Source organism: Aptenodytes patagonicus, chromosome 3 (assembly GCF_965638725.1).
Source record: "Aptenodytes patagonicus chromosome 3, bAptPat1.pri.cur, whole genome shotgun sequence".
Lineage (NCBI taxonomy): Eukaryota > Metazoa > Chordata > Aves > Sphenisciformes > Spheniscidae > Aptenodytes > Aptenodytes patagonicus.
Window position 1 is genome coordinate 123,289,633 of NC_134951.1, and position 27,026 is coordinate 123,316,658.

Genomic DNA, 27,026 nt, shown 5'->3' on the forward strand with positions numbered 1-27,026 from the left:
AATTCTCCCATCCCCCAAGAAACACACAGAAAATGAAATAGCTTTTAAAATGAATAAATGTATTATCTATAAAACTAGGTTTTTTCCTCTACGATTCCATGACTCCTTCATCATCCAGCTTTAGCAACAAATGAGATAGGAGTCCTGTAGATAATAGTCTAGTTCACCGCATTCTCTTGATTCATTCCCAGAATACAGTCTATGGAATGAATTATTCACAGGTCCTGTAGAAAAAATATGATCCTGTAATTAAAGACACTATTGTAATGCATATGGGAGAAGAGGATAAATTAAGATAGCCTATTTCTTTCTCTTCCAGCCAGGCCCTTTCCTCCTTTTAGATACCAGCATAAAGAATACTGAGGGCAGAGTTGCTGTCTCTTAGCTGGAAGGTATAGTACCTCCTGCTAGGAAGGATCACTAACGGCAACAGAAGTCTTGTTCTCTGCCCCAAATGTCAGCGCTGAAATATGTAGGCTTATTTTTCCTTTGAGACTAATGTATGCTTAGTGTGGTCACACATAGGAAGCTGTGAAGAGGTGAAGCCTGCCCCACTCGAGACATAGCAAAATGCTCTGTGCGCCTCATTTTTTGAAATAGAAGAACAGTTTTTCCTTACACCCAAGCTGGTGGGGGCAGAAACTAGCCTGCAGCAGATGCTCCAGCATGGAAAATGGCAACTTTGATGGTTTAAGTTTTATAAGCCACTGGAAAACAGGATTTTACAGCTAGTGTCCAGGAAGCTTGAGCAGCCGAACAGGCACCTCTACTTACAATTGGCCAAATCCTGCAATTCTATTCAGGGAATTTTTCTCAGATGTCAGTAGTAGTTCTGTCTGTACAAGGTCTAAAGCGTCAAGGAGCAGGCATAGCAACTTGTTAAGTTTGTCCTTGTAATTCCAGGAATGATGGCCAAATTTCCTGAAAAATCACTCTGAATCTGCCAAGGCTTCTAATGGAAATCCTTGCAGCACGTGAAGTATAGTGGTGCTTTGGGGTGCCAGTAGAATAACAGGGTTTCTGTGTATTAATAGACAGCTGCATGTCAGCGGTGAGCACGTGGCAATTGGTTTTGAGGGGGAAAGAGAAACAATGAAAAATAGAAAAGGTAAGCTGACCTTATGAGACTAAGAACTGCTCCTGTAGTTCCCTTACTCTTTAAAGGAATAGCATCATTAATTTTCCATCATTTTAGCTTCACTATCTTAGCAATTGCTCATTTAAGCAGTTCTGCATCTGCCTTTTTAATTGACATTCATTTCAGAGAGCTATTGATGCCTGTGTGGGCTGCTTCTGGGGCACCTGCACTTTCACAGTAAGCCGTTCACAACAAAACTACAGTTTTCTGATCTTGGTTGTTGCGGACTCTTTAATGGCTTTTCTTGATTGATGAGGGTGGTGTGGTCTAATGCTCTAGGAGACCTTCCTCTTGGAAGAGTAAAGTGTCTTAATTGTACTAAACTTTTTCTTTTAATTGTACTGAAACTGACTCTGGCAGCCTGAAGGATGGTGTTATTTGTCCCATTAACTAGAAGGAGAAGTCATAGTAGGAAATTGTGCCTTATCTAACATACGTATGCATGAGGGAATCAATATCCCCTTTCATAATTGATAATTATATAAGTAATTAATTTATTGCTTCTAAAGGAAGAGCATATTTTTAATTTTCAAAAGCATTTTATTGAAGTGCTAGGGTAGTACAAAACGTAGCTTTGGTATGGCTGCAGATTATAAAGCATACACCTCCTCACTGATGGTGTGTTCCATATTTCCTCCTCTCATCCCCTTGCCTCCCAAATAGCACCTACTACTTTTACGGCAGGTGATTCAAAATTTATTATGTTATTCCAGAAACCATACCTGTGTCAAGCTGAACGTAGTAAAACATAGGACAGAAACTTGATATTGTTTATGCAGCTTTACAGAATATAAAAAAACCTTAACAGACACCCACTAAGGAGAGGAACAGCTTCACTGATACAACACAGAACAAAACAGCTTTTCCTAGTTAATGTGTAGGCTGTCACTTCAATGGGAATCTCAAATATTTCAAAGTTGTTTTCTTGAAACAGGTTTTTTTTTTTTTTTACCCTGGAATTGTCTTGTCAATCACAATTAGACACAATCGAATTTCTTTCAGCTGCTGCTCAGTCTTTTGTCTTGGCTGATCTCTTTGTGATAAGTATTTTGTAAGGGAGCCAGCCTGCAGAGCAAGAAGGGTGTCCATGTAACCAGTTCCCATCCAAAACATAACAAGCTAAATACTCAGCTCTGCTTCTCACTTCATCTTTTAAGGATTTATTACTAGTAAGCCGAAACCAGATTTCACAATCTTTTAAAACCATTTTTTCTCCTCTCCTACCGCTTGTTCTTCTCATCCATACAGTAAATGTTTTCTCGTGCTCTGCAGCGGAAGTTCCTTGTTCATCTTTTAGTTATTTGAGTAATATTATGCTTTGAGAAATCTTTTTACATTCTAAACCATCGTATCAATAACTTTCCTAATGCTGGCATTTCTCATGTTTCCTGGCATACATTTCCAGTATTTCCTAATATTGGCAGGATGACTATGTATATGCTAGTTGTCTGGAAAACTATTGAAATGTCTGCCTGTCTTCCAGGAGGCAACGCAGCATTCAAAAGTACGGAGTGGGTCTGTTCCATCTCTTCAGTGTGTAGTCTGGATAGTTTAACCCATCGATGCAAACGCAAAAAGCTCTGTGAACATATCTGTGTTGTTTCCAAATCATTTTTCGGACACTGTTGTAGGTTTTTTCCAGTTGGTCCATAGCAAGATTGCTTTATTATGCAGAATATTTTTTTTTTTCTGGTACACTTATATAGTTTGCCCTCTGAGTATGAGGACGTTATTGAGACATAGTATAGAGAATACTCAGCCCTGACAATCTAATATAACTTAATATCCTTCTCTTTCCACTCCAGTCTTCCCAGAAGGAAATCAAAAATCTTGTCAGCAGTGATTGACTCATCCAATAGAGTCTTGTTAAAGAGAGTGCAGATTCAGTTTTATTTGTTGGAGGGTAATGTGCTAGTGTTTCAGGTTATCCCTTATCTTAGGTACTGAAACATCAGTTAGCGCTTGCAGGTATTTTAGGTGCCTAATTCCCATTTGTTTTCAGTTGGATTTGGCTGTGTGAATACCTTAAAAACACAGGGTTTAGATAGAATGCTATGGGGTAGTTAATTTTTTCTTTTCCCCAGCACAACTTCGTTCTGTGTGAAAGAAGTCTCATTGTTTTGCAGGAAGTTTTTCAGCAAAAGATTTGTGATTTTGGGCAGCTTCTGACCTAGTAATAGTTCATCCATAAATATCACCGTTTCTACATCTGGAGTTTTCATCCTTGGGTAAATCCAGAAGACATAATTAAGACCAACTAGTCCGCAACAGACCAGTTAAAGACTTCTCTCTCTTCAAAATGTCAACTTCTGTAGAGCTTTTTGTTAAATATTTACATTTAATTTCTTTAAAAGTCTGGTTTGCAGCATCTGGACAAACTATTGCTGAAGGATTTGTTCTAAATGTGTTTCATTCAATTCTTGGATTTTCTGTCTGGCAAATATCTGTTAAAAAGTATCTTCCTGCATGAGCGCTTCTCCAAATCTTTGATTGTCAAAGGCTGGAAGTTTATTTTGTTTCCAACTGTTTTTCATTTCCCCTCGAGTTCTCATTTTGTGGCTGTGTTCACACAGCATGAGAAAACAAATGTGGAGACAGGTTACATTTCAAAGCTCTTCATAAAGAACAGTGTTTTAAATTCTTATATTTTGTAGCAGTCCAAAGGTGCTCAGTCCTTAATTACGTGAAGAAGCAGTCTGATGCTGTAAGGAGCTAAATGGGCTTATTACCTCCCCTTAAAAGCTTATTAAAATCCTCTTTCCCTTCCATTCCTGAGTTCAGGCTACAGTATCATACCTCTAATTTTGATTGGATAGTGGCGTGGTCAGCGTGAGGGTTTGACAAGGTGATGGTAGGCCAAGAAGGGTGCTGACATGACTCAGGAAAATACCATATTTTGAATCTTGGGGAAGAAGCAATGACTGGTCTTGCCGATTCCGCCCCCCCCCAGTTGAATGTGGGGATGTTTGTTTTGAAGAATTATTTCTGGTCAAGGGAAACAATTCAAAATCCCATACCCTAGTCATTATGGGAAGCTTGATTGCTCTAAGGAGCAAGATAAGCTGTCCAGCAGCTTTTGAAAAAAAATCAGGATACCTAATTGTGGGTTGTTTTGCATGAAGGAATGACATGTCCTTAGTTGTTGTGTGTTTTTTTCCCCAGCAGGATCCACCTGTCATATATGCTTCTGTGGTGACAGCTTTTTAATGGGAACTCTGAGAAAACCAGAGTTTGGAACATTGATATGGCAATTGCTCTGCATTATTCATTTATTTACTGATTACATGCTGCCGGGACACTCTGAATTTTGGGGAAAACAATAAATCTTATACTCAGGCAGAGTGACTATCACATAACCAAGAATTATCTGTGTTAAAGAGGAGGAGCATATAGTTTCGGTTTTCTGGTGTTCATTTGAGTTGTTAATTGGCCCCTACAGGAAAGCACAGATCCATTTGTCTTTTTGGTTACATATACCAACTTAATGTTTGCAAGGAAAGCTTTTTCCATTGAGAAATGCAACTGATAATGTGGCAGATATAAAGTCACACTTTTGGGCAGCTGAAATGTAGATGTTTAAAATGCCCAGCTGAATTACAGTAATCCCTCTGCCATTTACCTCTATTTACACAGTCTTTAATTACGTGATCACATCGTGGTCTCATTATTTCTTTCTCTGGCTTCAGTCAGTGGAGAGATGGCTGCAAAATCTAACATGGAGTTCTGAGATGTGGAGGGAAGGAGGCCGTGGTCTGATGGGCCTTGATTGATTTCAGAGTTAGGGTCATAATATATATATATATATATATATATATATATATATATATATGGAGCATAGCAGAAAGGCAAAGGAGGATATTAAGGTTAAAGATTCCTTTAACCCAGGGAAATTGTATCTTATTGTATCCCTAAGCCAGGGAAATCTGAGAGAGTTTCTTCCTGAGGAATTTTCTTTTGGCCGTTTTCCTTTAAAGTTGCCAGTCTCTGAAGACCTAAATTGATTAGCTGAATTTAAGACACTCATTAAGGCACTTAATTGAAATATGCCTGGGAGAGAATTTGGTTATATTTGGTTTTATGTTTAAATCTCTGTAGTTTTGTCCAAGTATAAGCTGCTTTTCGGTAGGAAATCTAAAAGTTTTCTCTATTTTAAAAATTACTTATTTAAATGTTTAATGCCATAGATTGATATTGGTTTACTAATATCAAAGTTTGTCCTGAACTCAACAAGTAGTATTCAGAGGTCGTAAGCTTTTGTTTACTAGTGATCTTTTTAGTTTTAATCCACCTGTCAACTGGTTTTCATTAAGAAAGGACATTGTACATGTTAAATTCAAGCTTACTTCAATGTCACATAGTCCTGGTTGGCAATGTTTTTAAAAGGTATTTTTAATCTGCTCCTGACAGTTTATGTTAATGAAGCAATTAAGTGAATATTTCAAACACCTAGTTTGCTTTTTATTGAAATAGTTAAAATTAGACCCATTATGAGGTCTTATTTAACTTCTGAAAATATGAAACTCTTAGTGTCTTGGCTGCCTCAAAGGCTTAGGATTGAAAGAGTGGACTTGCCCTCCATCTGTTGTGGCTGGTGATATTTACTTGCCAGTCATTATAAGTCATTGAAAAGTGCTACGTTGTACTCCATATCAGTGCATCTTTTATTTTGAGTTCATTTACGTAGTGGGATGAGTTACCTCCACTAGATCTATAATTTTGAGGTGCAGTAGTACCTGTCAGGAGTTGCTGAGAATTCAGGTGAGATGCAAGGTTGCCATCATACGCAGCATTTGCGCACTAATGTTTTCAAATCTCAGTAGGGTTATAAAAATAATGTAAAGCTTTGCCGCTGAAGAAGAAAAACTTGCCTCATTTTTTTACAGTATGTAAATATAACAAATGTCACGCCTCCTTTGGTGAACATGACTTTCTTTTTTATGATTTTGTATTAGCTGGCAAAAAGTAGTCCCCTGGAGGTTTTTCTGAGAATGCAAAAAAGATGACAGCTATCCAAGTTAGGGTTCAAATCAATCGGCAAAGTGCAAAGGTCAGTGCTTGCTTCTTGAGGTTTGGGTAGATAGCTTTGCATTTTCTCCCAAAACATACAGCAGGTTTGTACCTTTAAAGGAAGTGTTACTTTCTGGTAGTAGTTGGCAAAGCTGTGCTAAGGTACTCTCATTGGCTAAATGGGCCCTATATTTGAAAAATACTCAAATCTGCAAAACTGCAGTCTGCCAAGAATGCTGTAATATACTGTAGTCTAGATTACATAGATTGCAAGAGTTTTCCCCCCTTCTGTTTTTTTTCCCATTCAATTTTAGCTGTACTTATAAAAAATGTGATGGGAACTTTACAGTTCAGTCAATATTTGGAATGTCTATCTTGGCTATGAAATATGATTTAAGTTTTTGGGTGGGTTTTTTCTTCTTTCTTTTTTCTTCCACGATATGATATTTCTTCTGGCCTTGGTGTTAGGGACTGATGCCAGATTATTGATTTTGCAGTATAGGCTGGTTTTACTTAATTAATTTTTAAAGGACACTTCCCTTTGATACAAACAGTACATGTTTCTTGTGAGTATATTTTGGGGATTATACTCTTGTCATCTTGTCCTTTCCCCCCATCTTATACGTGTTTATCCTCTTTGTTTGACTTACTCTTTTTTTTTTTTTCCTATGGTTGCTTTTATCTTGCTTGGCGTCTATACATGTGATTCATTATTGTTTCTAATTAAAATTGAGGTCGTCTGTTACGATTACAGTTCAAGCATGTGGCGTCCCCTTATGCTGTTCTTTAAAGCAGTTAAATTACTATATTGGGCTATTGCAAATTAGAATGACTTGTTTGTTTTTATGTCATTGTTAAAATGGTGACATAAACCGTAGTTTCATTAAATGTAATTAAAGGGCATGGGCATTTCCTGTGTCTCTTCTCCTGGCTTTCAATCGTACTCTAAATGCTGCAATTTAGAGAATTCAAGTCAATTGACAGTATAATATGTATATGGTTTTTATTTATATTTATATGTACATATACATATCTTGTATATGGCTTTTATTTATATGTACATATACATATCTTGTATACTGTTAATGATAGAATTTGAGTTTGTTTTTAGATAGGGTTTATTTCACTGGAATTTGAATTAAGGGAAGATGTGTATAGTTGCTAAGAAAAGTTTAGTTTACCAGTTTTACAAAAGAAGAGTATCAACAATCCTAGTCACTTCATGATGTACAGCCAGTTGCTAATGCCATTTGTGCCAGCTTAAAGCACCAATTATTTTATGCTTTGGGTGCACAAAATCAAACTGATAGTTTTTAAAGGGCACTTTATTCTGTCTTTTTGTAGCATTATCAAATATTTGCCTTGAGATCAAAGGGAGTATATTTTTTTGCGATTTCTGACCTTTTAGTAGTCCTTTAATTTGCCTTAAAAACTTCACATAAGTGACAACTTGTATTTGCTGTCATTGACCTAGTAAAACCTAGCACGTTATTTCTGGGGAAAAAAGTAAGGTGATTTGTCAGTTACCAGAAAAGTCATTATAAACTCCATTCTCAAAATGAAATGAAAGAAAAATAGTCTGCTAAAATACTACCTAGTGGAACTAAACATTTAAAGCTAAATGCAGATGTTCAATTCGGAACTGTTACTCTGACCTGTGTTCATTATGCTGAAGTAAATCGTGGAGGGACTCAAAACCTTTACTGATGTTGCCTCCTGAATGGCTTATATTTGCTAGACTAGTGAGGAGATTTTAATTTTAAGGAATGTTTTTCTTGTGAAGACTCTTTTAAAATGGTATATTTATTTCTGCCATATGTCTTTCAGAAATTGGAACAATCATAACTACCTTCTTCCCTGTAAATCTGTTGATTTTTACATAGTCATTTCCTATTTAATTAATATTTATAATGTTGTCTATAGTCTGTGATCGTTTGTAGGTCTAGCTGGTCCTGGTTTGTCTGCACAGTATGTGCTGGATCTGTCAGTGATCCCTGCTAGAAACAGCTGTAGGACTGGTTCTCAGCTCTGTGGATGTCGGTAAAGCATTTGACCCTGGGACACATAGGAAACTATTTCCTTATTTAGGTAGTGTGGAGGCTAGAATTTAAATAAAATAAAAGTGGTTATACAGAGGATGTGATGGAAGCAGTGGTACGGGGAGGGAAGTTGCTAGTAGTGGTTTGTGGGGTTTTCTTTGTGGGGTGTGTGTGTTTTTTTTTTTTTTGTTTTTTTTTTCTTGGGAGGTGGTGTTGGAGCTCATTTTTAACAATTTCTTTAGGTGTGTTAACTGGTGAAGTTTGCTGATATTAAAGCTGGGAGGCATAATTTGTCTAGCAGAGCATCTCACAGAGGATGGGATGACTCTAAGGATTAGAATAATAGAAGGGTGATTGATGGTAAACAGTTTGCAGTGCAAAAGCATCAGGACTAATAAGAACTTAATACACTGTGGAAGGGGAGGAGGGTGGCGTGAGACTTTACTATCATGAGATAGTTTGCCTGCCTGAAAGACAAATGGAATCTTGGAATGATCAGATAGATGTTTTGTGCAGTGAGTGGAAAATAGGGGTGTCGTTGTACACGTGCTGGGAAAGTTGCATATACACTGGGAACATGGCATGTAAGTCATCAGGGTCAAGGAAGATGGCCTTGAGAGAGGACGCATTAAACGCCAGGGTATGGGAAGCCTGGTCATATGAAAGGAGATGCTTGGAGTTTGGCCTGGTATAACCACAGTAAGGAGAGTGGATGTGACTGCTGTCAGTAACTATATCAATGAATAAATGCCGGAGAAGGAAAAGAATTATTTCAGCTGAATGTCAATAGCGATGCAAAATACACCAGTATGAACTGACTATTAGTAAGTTCAGACCAAATATTTGAAAACAATTTACATTTATATAACAGATGAGAGTCTGAGTGTAATCTATAAAATGATTTTTTTATAGTACTTGGGAACTGCACTTGGTAACATAGGAAGTCGCTTTCAGTTCTTTCCCCTCAGGTAGGAGGAACATTGCTGGCGTTTTAAATGGAGGTAAAATTCCTGAAATTTTGCTTAAATTACAGAACGAATCCAGTAAGTTTTCTTGTGTTTTGTAGGGCTTACTGGCAACTTTGCTAAATTTTTAGTATGCTCGCGTCTTAATATTGTGAGTGCAACTTTAATAGTTGGCCGTGTCTTCTTTGTAAATATAATTATTAGCATGCAATGCAGTGAAAATTCAGAGTAGTCGTCCATCTGTTTATGTAGCACTTTTCCTTCACACGAATTAAATCTAGAATTATTCAGATAATTTCTGTAAATAGAAACAGAAGTCTGTCTGCAGTATATTCCTCTTAAATCCTGCTATTTTTAATGCGTTAAATACCTCTCCAAACGTTAGGACTGTACCACCCAAATAATGGGAGTAAGCTTTGAGTAGAAAACAACAGTTAGAAAGCTTGTATTTGGAAGGGAAAAGAAATCATGTAGCAATGGAACGGGGCCATGGTCTACATGGAACAGCTGTTCCGTACAAGGGTGGAGATCCTGTTGCGTAATTGAAGACTGGCTTTTGTCAGAGCTCTTAGGTAGACTTCTGACTTGGGAAGAGGTTGATGCTTTGCAAGCATTTGCTCAAACACCAAAGAACGCGCAATGGAAATGCTTTGCGGGTTTTGCATCAGACTTGAGGCTTTAGCAATTATACGAGTCATGCAGAATTGCGTGGAAGCTGAAGTCCAAGAGCAAAGTTAGAGAGGCATTTTCATGAAGGACAGTTATTGTTTACCAACACCATATGGAATTTAATATAGTTGCAAACAGCATTTTTTAAAGCTTACATAAGAAGGGAATTGCATGCTGGAGGATTGTCTGTCTCATCTAAGTAGGCAAAATATTCCCCTGTTTAAAAAGATGAAGGGTGGGGGAAACATGATGATAAACAGTATTTTTATTTGCACTGAAAGCTTTCATATTTCACAAGAGTATTTGATTAATGTAGATAAATGCATAAATGTATGGAGGGTGATATAGGAATAATAAAAGCATGACATATCCCAATGACAAATCTGGAAAATTTTGTAACTTTAAAGATAGATTAGACTTCTGTGGAATGCATAGGTGATGCATACAATGATACAATATTTTATTGATCTGAGTTCCTGATTATTGGATAATTTAGTTACAGTGTCAAAGCAATATATTAATATGGAAAATTGCAGAATAATTTAGCTTGTGTGCTTCAATTGTTTGATGGAAGCTCTAGTAATTTATTCAGCTAAACTATTCCTGGGTTTTATTCTATAAAACCTCAGTGATCTATAATTTAGCTTGTTTGGCTTTATAATGTGATGACAACCTGCAGCTAAATGCAGAAAGGATTTACAGGTTAACAAAGTCTAAGTGAAAAATTGTTTGTGCTGGTACATTGGAGTTTAGTTTCTTTAGTCGTCGGGATTGTGAGTGGATCTACACAGGTTTTTACTACCTAATGCAAATTAAATGTCGTGAATTTTTTCTCTTAAGGCATGCAGTGCACGTTGTTATTAAAATACAAAGCTATGAATGTAGATAACACTGGTGGCATTGCTGTACTTTGTTTATGCCAAGAAGCAGAAAGCTACATGTTATTAAAGGGGATATGATCTGAATGAAAACACAGTGTCTATAGGGTTGTTGGGCTAGACCTTGTAGAAACTAAGAAGAAGAAAAAAGGGCTAGGTAAAGACAGACAATAAAAATTACCCCCCAAAGAATTTTTTCCTCTTGTTTTCTCAAAAATGTCATGAATTATGGAAGGTTTCACAAATTGAAAAGTTGGGGAGGCGGCCAGGAAAGGAGGTGTTGCTCTTCAGTCAGAAGTGCTGTTTCCATGTTTGCCTCTTCTCCACACAGATCTCTTGGAAGGTAACTCGCCAAAAGCAGAAAATGCTACATAATGAATCATTATGTGATATACATATATATTTTTTTTTTTTCTTACCACAAATCTGAGTTTAAAGTAAATCTTACTCCCTCAGAAGACAGGATAAAAACACTTCATTGTATCAAAAAAGCAGTAAATGTGAATGAGAAGTGTTTTCTTATGTTGATTTTTATGCATAGTAGCTAAAGAACTCATTGCTGTAAGAATTTTTTAAAGTAAAAAATTAGCAGGAGTCAAAAGAGACTCAGAATTTGTATTGATAACACAAACCTCTAAAGTATATTTGCTGATAATATACATTAAGACATTAGGAAATCTGGTTTTAAATCAAACTTCAAACATTCTTGTCCTTTGTGCTGTTGTTAAAGGAAAATTATACTGGCTCAGATTAAATATCTCTGTAGGTGAAGCAGGGTTTATTCAACAGTACTTGATTTTGGAATATAAAACAGGGCAAACAGATAGCAATCCTTCCCCAGAAAACTTTGCATGCTTTCTGTGTCTGACGTTCTTGAAGCCGTGGAACCAGAGGTGATGGATACCCTGTGTCTTTGTCCAGAAGTACCTTCCTTCCTTTTCTCACCATTTCTCCGGTTCATTTCTTGCATCTGTGTAAATTACTGATGTCTGCAGTGTCCCTCAGTTTAACAAGGGGTTGCTTTTCGGTTTTGAACTCCTGCTTTTAGGAGAAAAGAAAATAATTTTCTTTTCTGCTTCCTCGTATAAGAAACAGCAAGTGAGCGCTGCTTGTTTGGGAATTCTTCCGCTCGGGTTTTGTACACATTCATCATGGTCCCGCCCTGCAGTCATGTCTCGTTTTCCCTTTTTTGAAAGGGTTAACTCTGGAAACACAAGCAGTGTAGCCCTCTTAGAGCACTCATACGTGAACTGGGTTGGCCTGGTATAGGCATATCTTTTTTTGTTGTAATTCAGTAGTACAACCCTCAGCTTCCTGGATTTGTCCAAAACCTCTGCGATGGAACTGTAATTTGAAGTCATCTATCTTTTGCCATTCTGGGATGGAGAATATATAAATTTCTGACTTCAGTGAGTGAAGTCCTGGGTTTTTTCACCCACCTTGATTATGGAGTGACCAGCTGAGGCTGCTTCACCCATATTTATTGGAAAACCAATTAAGAGTTAAGAATTTCCCTTGTGTACAGTTTACATCTATATTTTTTTTTATAGAGGGCTTAATGTTAGTGCCGGGCCACTGAGTATCTTCAGACATTTTTGGGAACTCAGGATATAATAGCATATTTTCAATGAAATCAAATGCACCCAAAGTACCTGTTAGCGTAAGAATATGCTCTAGTATAGTCTGGTTAAATATTAATGCAAAGAGTTTTGCTGTTGCACATTTTTACCCATAATTTCTTTAATTTGGTATTATGCGTTTCTGCATAATTTAAATATAGACATCTGGACAATTTACTTAGCCAACATAATGTTAAGTGTCTGCGCAGTGTATTCTCAGGACTGTGTGCCAGCAGCTAACTGTTCAATATTTAAATAAAAGAATCGAGTTTTTGCATTGGAAAATGTAACAGAAATTAAACTCCTCCAAGAGGTTCTGTTCGTTAAAAGGGCAGCGTACTAATTACGTGTACTCTTTAATATGTGCCAGGCCAGTAGTAGCATATGTTTCACTCTACTGGTAGATTGGTCAAGGAATGTTAGAAATGCCTTTTGGGCTTTTTTAATTTAATTCAATATGCTGTTGGTTAAGGAAGTAAACTTGTGTGATTCCATTTTTGTGTGTGCATTTAAAGAAATAGATTTAAAAAAATCCTACGTATCTTAGAGGTGTTCTTTATCATGGGCAGTTGTGTATGATGAAGATTAACTCTACGGCTCAACTAAGTACTTCGCACAACGATTTTGTTCCTAAACTATCAGAACATATCTTAGCTGCGAGCTTGGAGATGCCTCCATATTGGTTAATACAGCAAACTTAATACATCAGTGCAGAAGGGATGAGACTTCACAATAGCTCTTACATTTCTCACAGAAGTGTTAATGAATTTACTATATCAGGATATTTCTGACTGCTGAGTCAGAGCTGAATTCAAAGAGACCGTCATTTAAATATACAATATAATCCCTTTATTTTAACTTTGACTCAAGAAAGTGTTTTCTTATGTACTGACTCAGAATTATTTTCTGAGTTTCTACTCTTCAAATAAGCACTTGATCTAGTGGCTCCTAAAGAAGAAAACCTTTTTTTTTTTTCTTTTTTCTTCACACAGTAGCCATTTATATTAACTGGAGTGCTCCTTTGTGGATAATACCTGGCTTGCTTTATTTGCCACAGTTTAGGAACACATCTTAAACACTGAGGGAGTATGTGTACACTTTTCTGTTCGAGGATAATTCAAGCTAAGATGCATGCAGCACATTCAGCTTGCTTAAACTGTACCTTGAGGTTTTCATAAATTTTCTGAATTAGTGGGTTTTTTAATAGGGACAGTGACCTTTCCTGCTCTTGTCGTTTGGCTTATGGATTCACTGCTTCTTAAAATTGTGTTGGACAAATGAAAGTGAATCAAATCATGGCTCAAACCTAATCATTTCTCTGCCTTATAATAGCTTACAGACCTTCAATTTATTTCAAGAGAGGTCTGTCCTCCTTTAGAAACATCCTTCGTATGCCATTGAGGATGAAAGAGGGACAATTTGGCTACTTCTTTCTGGCCTTTTTCTTCTCTTTCTCTCACTGTGGGAGAAGAGACTAATAAAGATCTATTGTTAATGAGGTTTCTGTGATTTTAGTTTGGGGCAAAAGGGCACAGTTTGGCATTTGGAGGCTTCTTTGCAGAAGCTTTTGAATCTGGAATTGAATTTTAAGCTAGACGATTAAAGTTTAGCAGTTACTCCAGATATCTGATTAAGATTCAGGATTTTTAGTAAATTGTATCCGAAGAGAAAAGCTAATTTACAGCAAGTATTAAAGAAAAAAAAAATAGTTAATAGCAGCTACTGTCTGCTGCATTTATTATAATGCTTCCATCAACAGGATGCATTCTGTGTGTGAATGGTAGTAATTTACAAAATAAGGGTTGAGAAACTCAATTAATTTGTTCTTTAATTTTAGATCTGAACAAACAAGCAACGCATCTATTTTAAATCACAATTATACATGCTTTATTTCTGAATATAGTAAAAATGTGTTAAATATTAAAAGACTGGAAAATGAAGAATCATTTTTCTCTTCTTAATTGTTTGTGAGATATTTTTCTCACCCAGTGATAATTTCTTTGCCTCCTGGGATGTCTATTTTTTCCTCAGTCAGGGATGTTGGCAAATGCTTTGTTATGCTGGGGAAAAAATGTTCAGCTCTTAATATTTTATCAGTTCTATTGGGCCAAAGGTGCCAGCAGTTGTGTAAGTGGCTACCGGTCCTCAGTGTTTTAAGTCTTCAACATTCACGTCATATGGGAACATTATAAATTATGTATAACTGTAGATGCCACTCAATAAATATTTAATATGCGATAGGTATTTTTGACTGAAATTACTTTTTCACTCGAATGATGATTTAAGCTGTATTTTTTGGTTTTATGAGGTGACACATTTATAACATCAAGGAATAGCTGGGTGCATTTTGAATGTCAGAGAGCTGCAGGGCAACATGAATCACAGCTTTTTTCTTTCTTCCTGAATGCTGGAGAACTTTTTAATTCATCCATGACAAGAGCGGGATTTCCTGGTTTTGTTTTGGAGTGTCTTTCGTATGTTGTGTTATTATCTAGCCTTGCCCAGGTGTATTCATACTTAGAATATTTTAAACAGTATTGATGATGGATGTGTGCTGTGCAGGGAAATGGGATATTGCATCTGTTTCCTTCTTTCAGATTTGTCAAGTTGCTGTACTTGGGGAAAATACATATAACAGTCTATCTGTTTTTTCTTACAAACAGTGTAGTATCTTGGTTGGCTCTGGAGAAGGAATACTGATGACTTGGAAAACGAGTAGTCACGCTGCTGTCAGAAAACCTATTTTCTGTGTTTACTAGCACCAGGAGAAAAGCGCGCGCCTTATAATACGCAGAAGTGATACTTGCTGATGTTGCCTCTCCTTCCTGGGTTATCAGTCTTCCTTGGCTCGTAAAGGCTTAGCTGTTTTACGTAGAAAAATGCATTCATTTTGAAAGGCAGTGTGTGTACACGTTCACAGTCTCTGTTGCCATTATATTCTAGGCCTAGAAGCCAACAGGATTTTGTTTCAACTTGAAAAATAAACTTTATAAATACTAAAACTTATTTCAAAGCCATAATTAATTTCTTATTCATTGCACAGACTGTCTGAGCAGTACTACATCACAGGATATTTTATCCAAGGTTGAAGTCTCCCACTTGTAGTCCTGCTGAATGATGCTTCATCCTACAGGTGGCTGTACAATGTTGCCCAAAGGAATTTTGAAGAATTGAAATTATATGCTGCAAATATTTCCTACATTTATTTACTGTTGTCAGTGCTTCCCTTGCATTGGATGATGTCTAACTGCTTAGGCTTACCAAGTTTTCAGATGTCTGGGGTTTTTATTGTGCAAGGCTCAACTTATTTGAAGGATTGCCGAAGAGTTTTCATTTTTCTATTCCTTAGCTGTACTGAATTCTGAGGAGTTTTAAATTCTCCTTACCATTATGCAAGGTGGTACGTAGCTTGCTTTTAGACAACATTGCTTTGTTATGCTCTTGATTGATCTTCCTTATCTGGTATAATTCAGCTGTTTGCCTGGTTTCTTTCAAATAACACCTTCACAGATTTCCTGAACGGCAGGCTTGGAACGCTCAATGGAAATACAACGGTTGCATTGAAAAATGTGAAAAAACATGAAAAAAAAAAAAACCAAACCCTTTTTTTGTGTGTGTGTGATATTACAGAGAATAAGTTACATTAAATGTGGTTTAGAAAAAGAAAGAAGAGTGGTATTTCTTGCATATCCTAATAAATAGACTTTTGTCCTTTACAGGAACAAACCTTGGCTCTGAGGAAGGAAGGGATAGGTGTTGTGTTAGATTCTGAACTGCCTCATCTCATTGGCATTGATGATGATCTGCTCAGTACTGGTATCATCTTGTACCACTTGAAGGTAAATACACATCTGTGTTTCCATGGCCACTATATGCGTTGTGAGGTTTTTTTTTCAGTGGACAAATTGTAGTATTAATTTGCTATCTAAATATAGTGCTCATTACATTTCTCTACCATAGTAAGAAAAACTCATTGCATTTCTCCACTATAGTAAGAAAACCTCTTAAGAGGTTGCAACAATTCAATTAAAATATCTGTTAATTTTCTGTTTAGGTTGATCCTGAGGGTCAACTGGTTAACCAGAGATAGGTGTTTAATATTCCTACCCATGTATATTGGTTTTTTTCATTCATCTCATTCTAAAGCTTGACTTGAAATCCCAATCTAGATTAATTACCTCAAGACTACAAAGATGGTTCTACACAGGACAGTTGAAACTTGAATTTGCTAATAATAATGACTGTGAAAGCATTCTAAAAATGCTACCTGATTTTTTTTATGTGTGTTTAAACTTACATTTTGTTCAGGTTACTCTGAGAAAGTGGAACGATAACCTATATCTTTGTGGGGGAGGAGGGGGATTTCAGCTGAAAATAACGTGCGTTTCTCTCTTAATTAGGAGGGCCAAACGTATGTTGGCAGAGAAGATGCTGTGACAGAACAGGATATTGGTATGGAATCTGGCATTTTTTTTTACATTCTTTCTTCAGTTGTTTTTATTCTTCTAACATCCCAATATGTGAACAAAGCTTCATAATTTTTTTTCCTTTTTCAGTTGGTTGTCTGTATGTTCTTGCATATTTTAATTTTTAGAAAATTTGAGCTGAATTACATGGGATTTGCTTCAGAGAGCATGACTTCTAGAATAGCTTGTGGGCTTAAATTTTATTCATATTCATATACTTGTTACTAATTTATTTCTTGCTTCTCTTGAAATAGCATCCTGTAAAAATACCATCCTTTTTAATACAGCACCTGTCACAATTACTACACAGCCATTCTCTTAATCTTTGCATAATGACAGTATTGTTATATTGTTATACCTAAAGCAGTCTTTGCACTTTTGAGTTGAAGAAAATTCTGGAAGTTGTTAAAAAGGAGGTAGGCTTCTTGTACTGATTTTCTTACTCACTTCTTATCAAAGCAACTGACTGCCAGACCTGGACTGCCCTGTCACGTATGTTGCTTGAAGGCAGTTTCATTAAATAAACTGCATCCTTTAATTCTCAGGTGAGAGACTGAGTCTCAAATAACTTAGTCTGGTATATTTTTGTGGGTCAAAAGGTGCCTGGATTAAAATTTCTATGTAAATTTCATGAAACTAGCGAACTTGCATTGCTTTGTGGCATTAAACAATACAGGCAGAGATAATCATACATTAGTTGAAGAAGAGACAGAAAGTAGCATAACTGATTGATAAAAGGCCTGAATATAATAGAACATAAGAACCTTATTTCAGCCATCCTTGTTAGTCTACAATTACGGATTATATCTTGTCTTTTCAGATTTAAGCATGGTTGCTTTAAGGTCAAGAAGCTTTGTTATTTCCCAGAAATGGGTCAAAAACCCCTTGTCTCTACAAATATGTAAATTCTACTTTCCTGTTTGCTATCAGAAGGAAAGAAGCATTTACTAATCTGGTGCTAAAACATAGGAGGAAAGGACATTACACCAAAAAAACCCAAGCAACCCAACACACTTCTCTTTCCACTATAATAAAACAATAAACAGCATTGACATTTAAGGTATGCAGGATGTGATGAAGGAAGGAAAAAAATGTTCTCCAGAATAAAGAGAAAAGATACCCTCAAATATGTAGTGCAATATGTTCTTAATAAATTAATATCAGCATGCTAATGTTACTGGTTGTTAAGAGACTAATTATGTTATTTTATTTCTTTGTATTTAGTTCTTCATGGCCTTGATTTGGAAAGTGAGCATTGCATCTTTGAAAATCTCAACGGTACTGTGAATCTAATACCACTGAATGGAGCACAGTGTTCTGTGAATGGTATTCAGATTACAGAGGCCACACACCTAAACCAAGGTATTACCCAGCGTAATGTCATTTTTGATACATCATCTTTGTTTCTTTCTGGCAACAGCACTGAAAAAAATCTGTGTGTATATAAAGGGGTTATTGTTTAATTAGTTTTAATTCCATTTCTTCTCATCTGCAGCCGAAAATGATCAGGAGAGCCATGGAGGTTTTGTTCTGTCAAAGAATTACCATGTGGTGAAAAGAAAGAGAATTCTTTACTAATTTAAGTCACTTCATAATCTTGAGTATGAATTGATAGTTACCATTTGATTTCGTTCAAAGTTTATACATAAAGTGAACTCCATGCCAGATTGCTTAGGTTGCTGTGATACTAAGAAAAAGAATATTGGTCTCTATAGGACTAAATAATGTCAGAGACACCTCCCCACCCCTCCCCGAGCTTCAGGCCGGTCCTACTTAACACAATTGCCAAGTCCTCTAGTGTAGCAGGAGATTCAGCTGGAGTATCTGTTCACTGCAGCTGTAGGGAAATGACAAAAAGAGGGAGGCTAAAACTTATGGAGGAAGTTTAGAGAATTATAATTTTAATATAGAAGCTTCAAAATCTGGAAATGAAAAAGCAGCTGGGACAGCTGGGAACAAAGGTGTATTGTGTTGGCCTGGAAAAGACTGGCTAACAAGTAAGCTGGTGAGTGCTGCAGCAGAGCTTCGGGTTGTTTTATCTTCCAGGAGCACCCAGAATATCTTCCCATTTAGCAATGAGCTGAAGACCTGTGTAGGAGCGAGGCTGTGACACAGCTCAGCTGCTGAAAAGCAATGTCACTTTACATTCCTGGAAAGAAGCTTTCAGAGTAAGCTTATTCTAACAAAGGAAGAATGCAGTGTTGAACAAGGAAAGTCTTGCATCTGTTCTGAACTCAAACAAGTGTTTCAGAAGTCTGCTTTCAGAAAGTAAGGAGTTTTGGTGGAGAGACAGGATGTTGATTTTGTAAAGTGTCTTTCTTCATGCAAAATGAGATGTATACACTTGTTTCTGTTACAGATACTGGGGCAAGAAAAAGAAAGCCCAGCCCCCTTTGCTTTATATTTGGATAAATCCCATCGATAAATTGTTAGCAATAGAAACGCTGACACTAATGGCAAATGACACTGTAAACAATAAGAATTGTAGTTGCAATGACTCATCTTTACTTTATCCTACTGCATTTCAAAGGCAGTAAAGGTCTGATGTACCTCAGAAGAAAGTAGGAGTATGGATGCTATTTCCCTCTTCCAGGTGTATGTAACAACTTGATTTTTATACTGTGAACAGTGGAAACATGAACTTTTTTTTTCCTCACGAATTTCTGTCTGTCTAAAGAAATTTGCAACTCAAAAGAAGGTGAAAGGGTTGCTTTGAGATACTAAATTGTGGGGAAAAAAAACCCCACTGCATAAGCTGACCTTTAGCCTGTGTAACCAGACTGAGTGTGACAGAAAAATGGCCGCTATGACATCAGGTGGGCAAAGCTGATGAAATAACTAGTTTAACAACTCATGTACAATCCGTGTATTCTAGCTATGTTAGCGTTTAGTCTCACAGCATGAAGTGCCAGCCTCCTTAAATATCCGCTTTAGGTAACGCTGATTAACTGCTGATATATTTAAATGTTTCCGTTCATCGTTAATAACTGTTCATTTGAAAATGTGTTAAGTTTTTAGACTGTCATGGAGTTTAAAAAAAAAGGCATATTAATTAATTACCACTTCCTTCTACAGATTACTTCCAGCATTTGTGAATTCTGGCTAATGTGGCCTTTTTGTGTAAATGTAATTTACGACTATTTTTTTATTCTTGAGAACAGATGGCAGGGTTTCTAGAGGTAATTGAATTAATATTGACAATTAGAATTTGTCCTTTATCTTAAACTCCCAGAGAGTTGTGGTGAATGGAGTTGAATCCAGCTGGTGGCCAGTTACAAGTGGTGTTCCCCAGGGCTCAGCATTTGGGCCAGTTCTATTTAATATCTTTATCAATGATCTGGATGAGGAGATCGAGCGCACCCTCAGTCAGTTTGCAGACAGCACCAAGCTGGGCGGGAGTGTTGATCTGCTCGAGGGTAGGAAGGCTCTGCAGAGGGACCTGGACAGGCTGGATCGATGGGCCCAGGCCAATTGTATGAGGTTCAACAAGGCCAAGTGCCGGGTCCTGCACTTCGGCCACAACAACCCCATGCAGCACTACAGGCTTGGGGAAGAGCAGCTGGAAAGATGCCTGTTGGAAAAGGACCTGGGGGTGTTGGTCGACAGCCAGCTGAACATGAGCCGGCTGTGTGCCCAGGCGGCCAAGAAGGCCAATGGCATCCTGGCCTGTATCAGAAATAGTGTGGCCAGCAGGAGTAGGGAAGTGATCGTGCCCCTGTACTCGGCCCTGGTGAGGCTGCACCTCGAATACTGTGTTCAGTTTTGGGCCCCTCACTACAAGAAAGACATCGAGGTGCTGGAGCGTGTCCAGAGAAGGGCAACGAGGCTGGTGAAGGGTCTGGAGCACAAGTCGTATGAGGAGCGGCTGAGGGAACTGGGGTTGTTTAGCCTGGAGGAAAGGAGGCTGAGGGGAGACCTCATTGCTCTCTACAACTCCCTGAAAGGAGGTTGTAGCGAGGTGGGTGTCGGTCTTTTCTCCGAAGTAACAAGCGATAGGACGAGAGGAAATGGCCTCAAGTTGCGCCAGGGGAGGTTTAGATTGGACGTGAGGAAAAATGTCTTTACTGAAAGAGTGGTGAAACATTGGAACAGGCTGCCCAGGGAAGCTGCTGAGTCACCATCCCTGCAGGTATTTAAAAGACGTGTAGATGTGATGTGGTACTTAGGGACATGGTTTAGTGGTGGACTTGGCAGTGCTAGGTTAATGGTTGGACTTGATGATCTTAGAGGTCTTTTCCAACCTAAATGATTCTATGATTCTAAATTTATCCTCAACTTAAACCAAGTTTTCAGGTCAAACTGCCAACTATTCTGTAGTTAACGTAACCTCCCACTGCTTGGTTTTTTTTATAGTTTGTTAATAAAAAAAACCTTTTAAAAATAAAAAAGGGACTTTTAGAAGTTGGTAAGATCTTAATTATCGATACATTTGTCTGCATAGTTCCAAAAGATTGCTCTGTGTAGATCAGAGATGCTTGATGATATTCAACAGGCATTCTTCATATATATATATATGTGTGTGTGTGTGTATATATATATGTGTGTATTTCCCCCCCATGCTCTCTGGTCACTTATGTGTTGGAGTCAACGAGTTAAATTGCGAGATCAGAGCTTCACAAATGATAAAGACTTTTTTGCTTAGTTGTTGTTGTTGTTGTTGTTGTTGTTGTTGTTGTTAGCACTATCAATGTATTTGACAAGCCTTTTTTCTTTGCCATTTAACATTCAAGGAGAATAAGAGATGTTGCTTACAGTACATAAATGGAACGCAAACCCCATAGCAAATCCAGTTATGTTTCCATGACGACATTTACGCTGCACTTTGCATACTTGCATTCTGATGGAGAGCTGCATTGTACAACAGCGGACAATCGAACCTGGTGCTTAGGAAATATGACTGTACCATTTTGTCCAGACTTTTTTTCCCTAAAAAGGCTTTGATGTTGATGCTTATCTAATTTCTGTCAAGTGGGAATTAAGATTGTAGAGTTTTTCCTTAATAATAGAATAATACAAAAATGATCATAGGATTCAGAGAAGTACTAGAAGAGAAACCTAGGAGTCGTTCATATGATCTGTCATCTGGGTTTGACTGTCATGTGCTTGCTGTTAAGCCTCTCTCTCCTGTTTTCTTTTAAATTCATGAAGTTAGGAGCACATATCTATAACTGTATTCATTCTGAAATTTTAATTGATTGAAGTTGCTTCCACGCAGTAAAATGGTCAAAAATGTTATTATTTTAATTATTTTTTATAATTATTTTATTTTTATTATTATTAAAATTATTAATTTTTTATAATTATTTTTTATCTTCATTTGAAAGTAACTGAAGGAATTTCATTGAAGTCCTCACTGTTACAAAATCCCCCTCCAGGCAGTCAGCAAGAGTGGAACAGATAAATGTTTGGGGCAACTGTGAGCATATGAAGAGTGGTAGACTAAAAACACTTTTAGCCCTTTCACTACAGCAGTCATGACCATCAGGGATCCCTTTTAATATGCTTGCCTAAAAAGTGTGCCCAGTGCACACTTCTTGAAGGAAAGGTCATCGTATAAATTAGAGGTGGTATCAAAATGACTTTGTGATACAAACCTACGTACAGATTAATGAAAGGTAATTCTTTTTAAGATTAGACTGAGATAAGCTGTTCATATGGTTCAAAATTGAGGTGTTGTGTAGACAGCAAGAAGCAATGTTGTGACTATAGTCCTTTTTGCCGTTTATTTGCCAAGACTGGATGACCTTATTTGGGTTGATATTCCTAATTAAGCAAATTTTAAGAAGAGCGTTCCTTATTAAGGACAGCATTTCATTCTCGGATGGGGAGAATTTGTTTGTGGTGAACAATCTAAGTGCAGTTTTTTCATACTGTGAGTGTAATGGAGTCCTTTTTCTTTTTAAAAACGCCTCATACCGACCGACAGATAAATGCTTGATTCTGTGGTGGTTAACTTGGAAGACTTCCATGTTATGATAGTAGCGAGACATCACTGACAATATACTTCTTAGTAGGAAAGTATTAATCTTGGTGCCGTTGTCTTTAAAATATGATAAGAATTGCCCAGAATCTCATTATTTGTGACCTGTACCTTAACTGATTAAATATGGATGTGCATTGAGCAATATGAATTATTCAAGGTTCTTCCCTCAGAAAATAGCTATTGGGTATCAAAGTCTAATAATCCCATTTTGAGTGACGATAAAATTCAGTATTGTTCCACTAAGAGAAGAAGGAGGTAAGTGAGAGTACAAATTATGGAGATATGGAGTTTTCAGTGTAGGTGGATTGAAACCTGACTGCAATCAGTAGAGGATGGACAAGTTTGTTCTTAGTCACATTTATGGACGTTCCCGTTGTATCTGGTACCTACTGGTGGCTTCCAAAGTAGCACTGTTGAAGAGTATAGAGTATAGATCAAACCGGGACAGTTGCTTCCACTGCTTCCTCTACCTATATTTATTCTTTAACTGAACTACATGAACGTGATTGAGCTTTGTGTGCGTGAACACGTGTATGGGTTTTTTTTTAAGTAGGAAGAGGAAGGAATAAACTATATATCAGTTAATGTAGCTGTGACTATGCATCGTTACACACTTGAATTGTCAAAATGCATTTTCGTTTTGTTCTTCGTTAATGGAAGTCTTTGCTTACATATTGTGTATCTGAAAAATTACTTGGCATTTTCAGGTACAGTATGTTGCCAGTGAATGGTGTGTGTTTTTTCTGTTCAGGTGCTGTTATATTACTTGGAAGAACCAATATGTTTCGCTTTAACCACCCCAAAGAAGCTGCTAAGCTAAGGGAAAAAAGAAAGGTGAGATTAAATCAGTGTTTGGAGAAACTTAAACCTTTTCACAGTTTTCTTGTTAATATAGACATACCTCGATTGTTGTAGAGTACTTTTTTTATTTGCTTCACATACATTAGTTAATAGTTCATCAAGTGAAACAAAGTAAGAGTCTGTAAGCACATCGGTGTTTGTCTAATACATTTATTTTATGGTCTGTTGTTAGAGTGGACTGCTATCTTCCTTCAGCTTGTCTATGACAGATCTTTCAAAATCTTGTGAGAACCTGTCAGCGGTTATGCTTTATAATCCAGGGTGAGTATATTCTAGAATGCGGTTATTAAAGTTGCAACCGTTCTTCATTTTAGTGGTTTGAATGTTCCAAATGGCAGTAATAGAAAATATTTTGTTCTCAGGTTAATAGTATATGCTTGTTAAATAATGGACTGCTGAATGAAGCCGGAACTTTTCAGAAATGTTATGTGAACTAGTCCATGCTAGAAAATGAGGTGAAGGGACACTGAGGAACTTTCCATCCTGCTTAAAACTTGGGATTTCTCTACTTAAATGCAAGAAGATTAACTGCACCAGCAAACAGCCACACTGATAGATCTAATACAAAGAAAGTTGTAGTACCTGGAGTCTGGGAGACAATATTTGCATTATAACCAAGACAGTTAGCACAATAATGACGTGGCAAATTTTATGTTTATGCTTTCTTCAGAATTGCAAGTTGCTTTTTTCTCAGGAAAAACAGTTATTGTAAACTGAAAATTAAGGGTTTTCGAATTCATATAATACCAATACAAGCATAAAAAGGCTGGAAAATGAATGTCTTATGTTCTCACCTATATACCTCCTAGTAGGTGGCCGAGTTGGAGTGTGGAAAACAGTTTTATTATACCGTTACAATGACATAGACTGCTTATTGTAAAGAAGCTGTTTTTAATGTTTTTACCAGTGTTCTTAAAATGACTTACAGAGAATTGATGGTGTTTTGTTCTAACTTTTTTTTCAATAGCTAGTGCCTGTGTTTTGAATTGAGTGTGAGATTGAGGTACTTTAACCAGCTATGTGCTTTTGAAAAATTGGCCGTAAATTGAATTACAGGCGTGGATAGTGCAGCTTTATCCCCGAGTTTTACTGTGGGGTTGCTCTTTATCCATTAGAACTTGGGAAGATTGGACAGGTAATAATAACTTCAAGTAAAACAATGTCTTAAATACAGTGAATATATGTAATAACACTGCTTCAAATGTGACTGTTACTCTTTTGCTACTGAGCTACCTACAGAGATCTCAAGATAGTGAGCTGGTTGCTCATAAATTACATCTTTTTTCAGAGATGAAAGAGAAGGTCAAAAAAGTATATGTATATTTTTCTATTTCTTTAGCTTTTCAGATAGTTTGATCTGAAAACTTCTAGTGACAGTTGCTAGTATTATATTTTCTGTGGGCTGGGGAAAGTTTCTGGCTGCCCTTTGTTATCTCTGATTATTGATCAGCTACCGTGGGCTTTTCCCCAACTAATAATGTTACTCTGTTACAATACTGTTATGAATAATTGCATTATACTGCACAGTACTGACCTTGACTTTGCAGTCAGCATAGAGCAGGACAGATTGTTTCAGCATTGCCTCGCTTTTAGTCTTTCAGATTTGCAGCAAAATATAATGGCATGGGCAAGGCCCAGTTGAAGGTAGGCTTAAGAATGATTCCCTGCCCAAGGAGTTCATACTGTCTTCAGATAATGCCAAATCGTGTCTTACAGAGAGAATTGTTCCTGTGACCCTTATTGGGGGGGCGGGGGGAAGTCTCGAGTGTTACTTAATTGTCTCTATGGTGGAGTAGACTGCAGCAAATTCTTCTTTTTCCCCTAATATATTGTGTGTAATATAGCTTCTTTTTTCCTTATCAGTTCTTCAAACATCTTGCCTTGCTTTCCTGGAAATCAAACAGTATGAATAATATAATTAAGTTATCAGTGTATGCAGCAATTTTTAGAAACATTACCATGTTTTTTTCCCATTTAACACTTCTTTTATTTTCCTTTCTTGGGTGTGATTATGAGAGCGCTGTTGCTGTTGAAATTGAGGATAAGATTAGGTGAAATATTCTTCCTATTCCTGAACATTTTCATGCCTGTGTTTTATTAGACTATAAGCTATGAGCAGAGGGTTAATTATTGACATTCTCCTGCTAGTCTGCATTCAGTTAATCTTTGTGAACTGGCTTGCAGGAATAGATATTTTGTCCTGCTTAATTTGTAAACACAAGAAAGGGTCGCGCTGAAGGCTCACGTTACAGGAGGAATGCAGGTCTGCGTGACTGTCACTTGTTTGTGAGCAATAAAACCTATCTGAGGTTGTTCCGTAGTCACTGTTATGTATGTATGTTTTTCTAAGCAAGGAAGCTCATGGTTGCATATTCATAATTTAAACTCTTAACCCTATCTTTAGATGCTTTGACTGTGTTTAAAACAATAGATGCCACACCTAATAATACACATTGCCCATGCAGTGCAGAGGCGGGTGTTGTCCTAATAGATCAGCGATTTAAAAAAAAACCCACAAAACCAAAACCAAAACACCAAAACAAAAAAAAACTCAAATATGATTGTTTTTACTGCTTTTATGACTGCTGTAAAGAGAAGGTAGGCTCTGAAGTTTGCACTACAGTTTAACTGAGCCCTGGTCTTACAAATCAGTAGAAGAAAGCATCTTCCATAATTGATGCATCTTTATGGACAGCAATTTGGCAACAGCAGCTTTTCAGCTTAGGCTGAGGTTCCATGACAATTTTAAATTTATTTACATTGATGCTAACACTGTTTTCTTTCCATCTCCTCCTTTGTGACAGCACTGGGGTTTTTCTGATCATGTGATGAGCTTGTCCCAAAGATTCTGCAGAAAGTGTTACTTTAAGGGAAACAGGTGGCTGGGGTAAATGCAAGTTAAAGAAAAGAATACGTTTTGAATAAAGCAGGCCCCAAACATTTAGGTCTTAGTAATAATTCAAAGCCAATGGCATTGTATTTGTAAAGAGTTAAACGGCTTGCAGAATGCTTGAGCTCTGTACTTCCAGCTAGGAATGCTGCTTAGCGAGTACAGTGCTGCAGTGGTTATTCTTCTGAGTGGCGACTGGGTTCAGCCTGGGTAAAACATTCAATAAATCTGATCTCTGGGTATCGAAGGCAGGGTAATTGAACCCAAGGCGTTAGGTGGGCGTGAGCATCCTGCTTCCTGGAAAAGTGCAGCTGGAAAAGAATATCCTACACTAAATATGGTTTGGATTTTTTTTTAATCAGGAACAATGTGGGACGTGGTCCTTTGGTATGACCCTTTATTACAATAGATTGTAGTATCAGTTTCTCATAACATAATGGTATACTGCCCACCAGCAGTGTAGATCTAGATTCAGTAGCTGGCTCTCTGTTTTTTTTCTTTGTGCGACTTC

General features: G+C 37.2%; 1 protein-coding gene across 7 annotated transcripts in view; it reads left to right on the forward strand.

The window, feature by feature from the left end:
* The window catches only part of KIF16B (kinesin family member 16B), a 141,409-nt gene that overhangs the window by 47,928 nt on the left and 66,455 nt on the right, over window positions 1-27,026 (forward strand). For all 7 annotated transcript variants that reach the window (XM_076335052.1, XM_076335055.1, XM_076335056.1 and 4 more), the window contains exons 13-17: window positions 16,035-16,154; window positions 16,716-16,767; window positions 18,006-18,143; window positions 23,516-23,598; window positions 23,798-23,886. In XM_076335052.1, coding sequence (XP_076191167.1) covers window positions 16,035-16,154; window positions 16,716-16,767; window positions 18,006-18,143; window positions 23,516-23,598; window positions 23,798-23,886 — 482 coding nt within the window. The remainder of the gene's footprint in view (window positions 1-16,034; window positions 16,155-16,715; window positions 16,768-18,005; window positions 18,144-23,515; window positions 23,599-23,797; window positions 23,887-27,026) is intronic.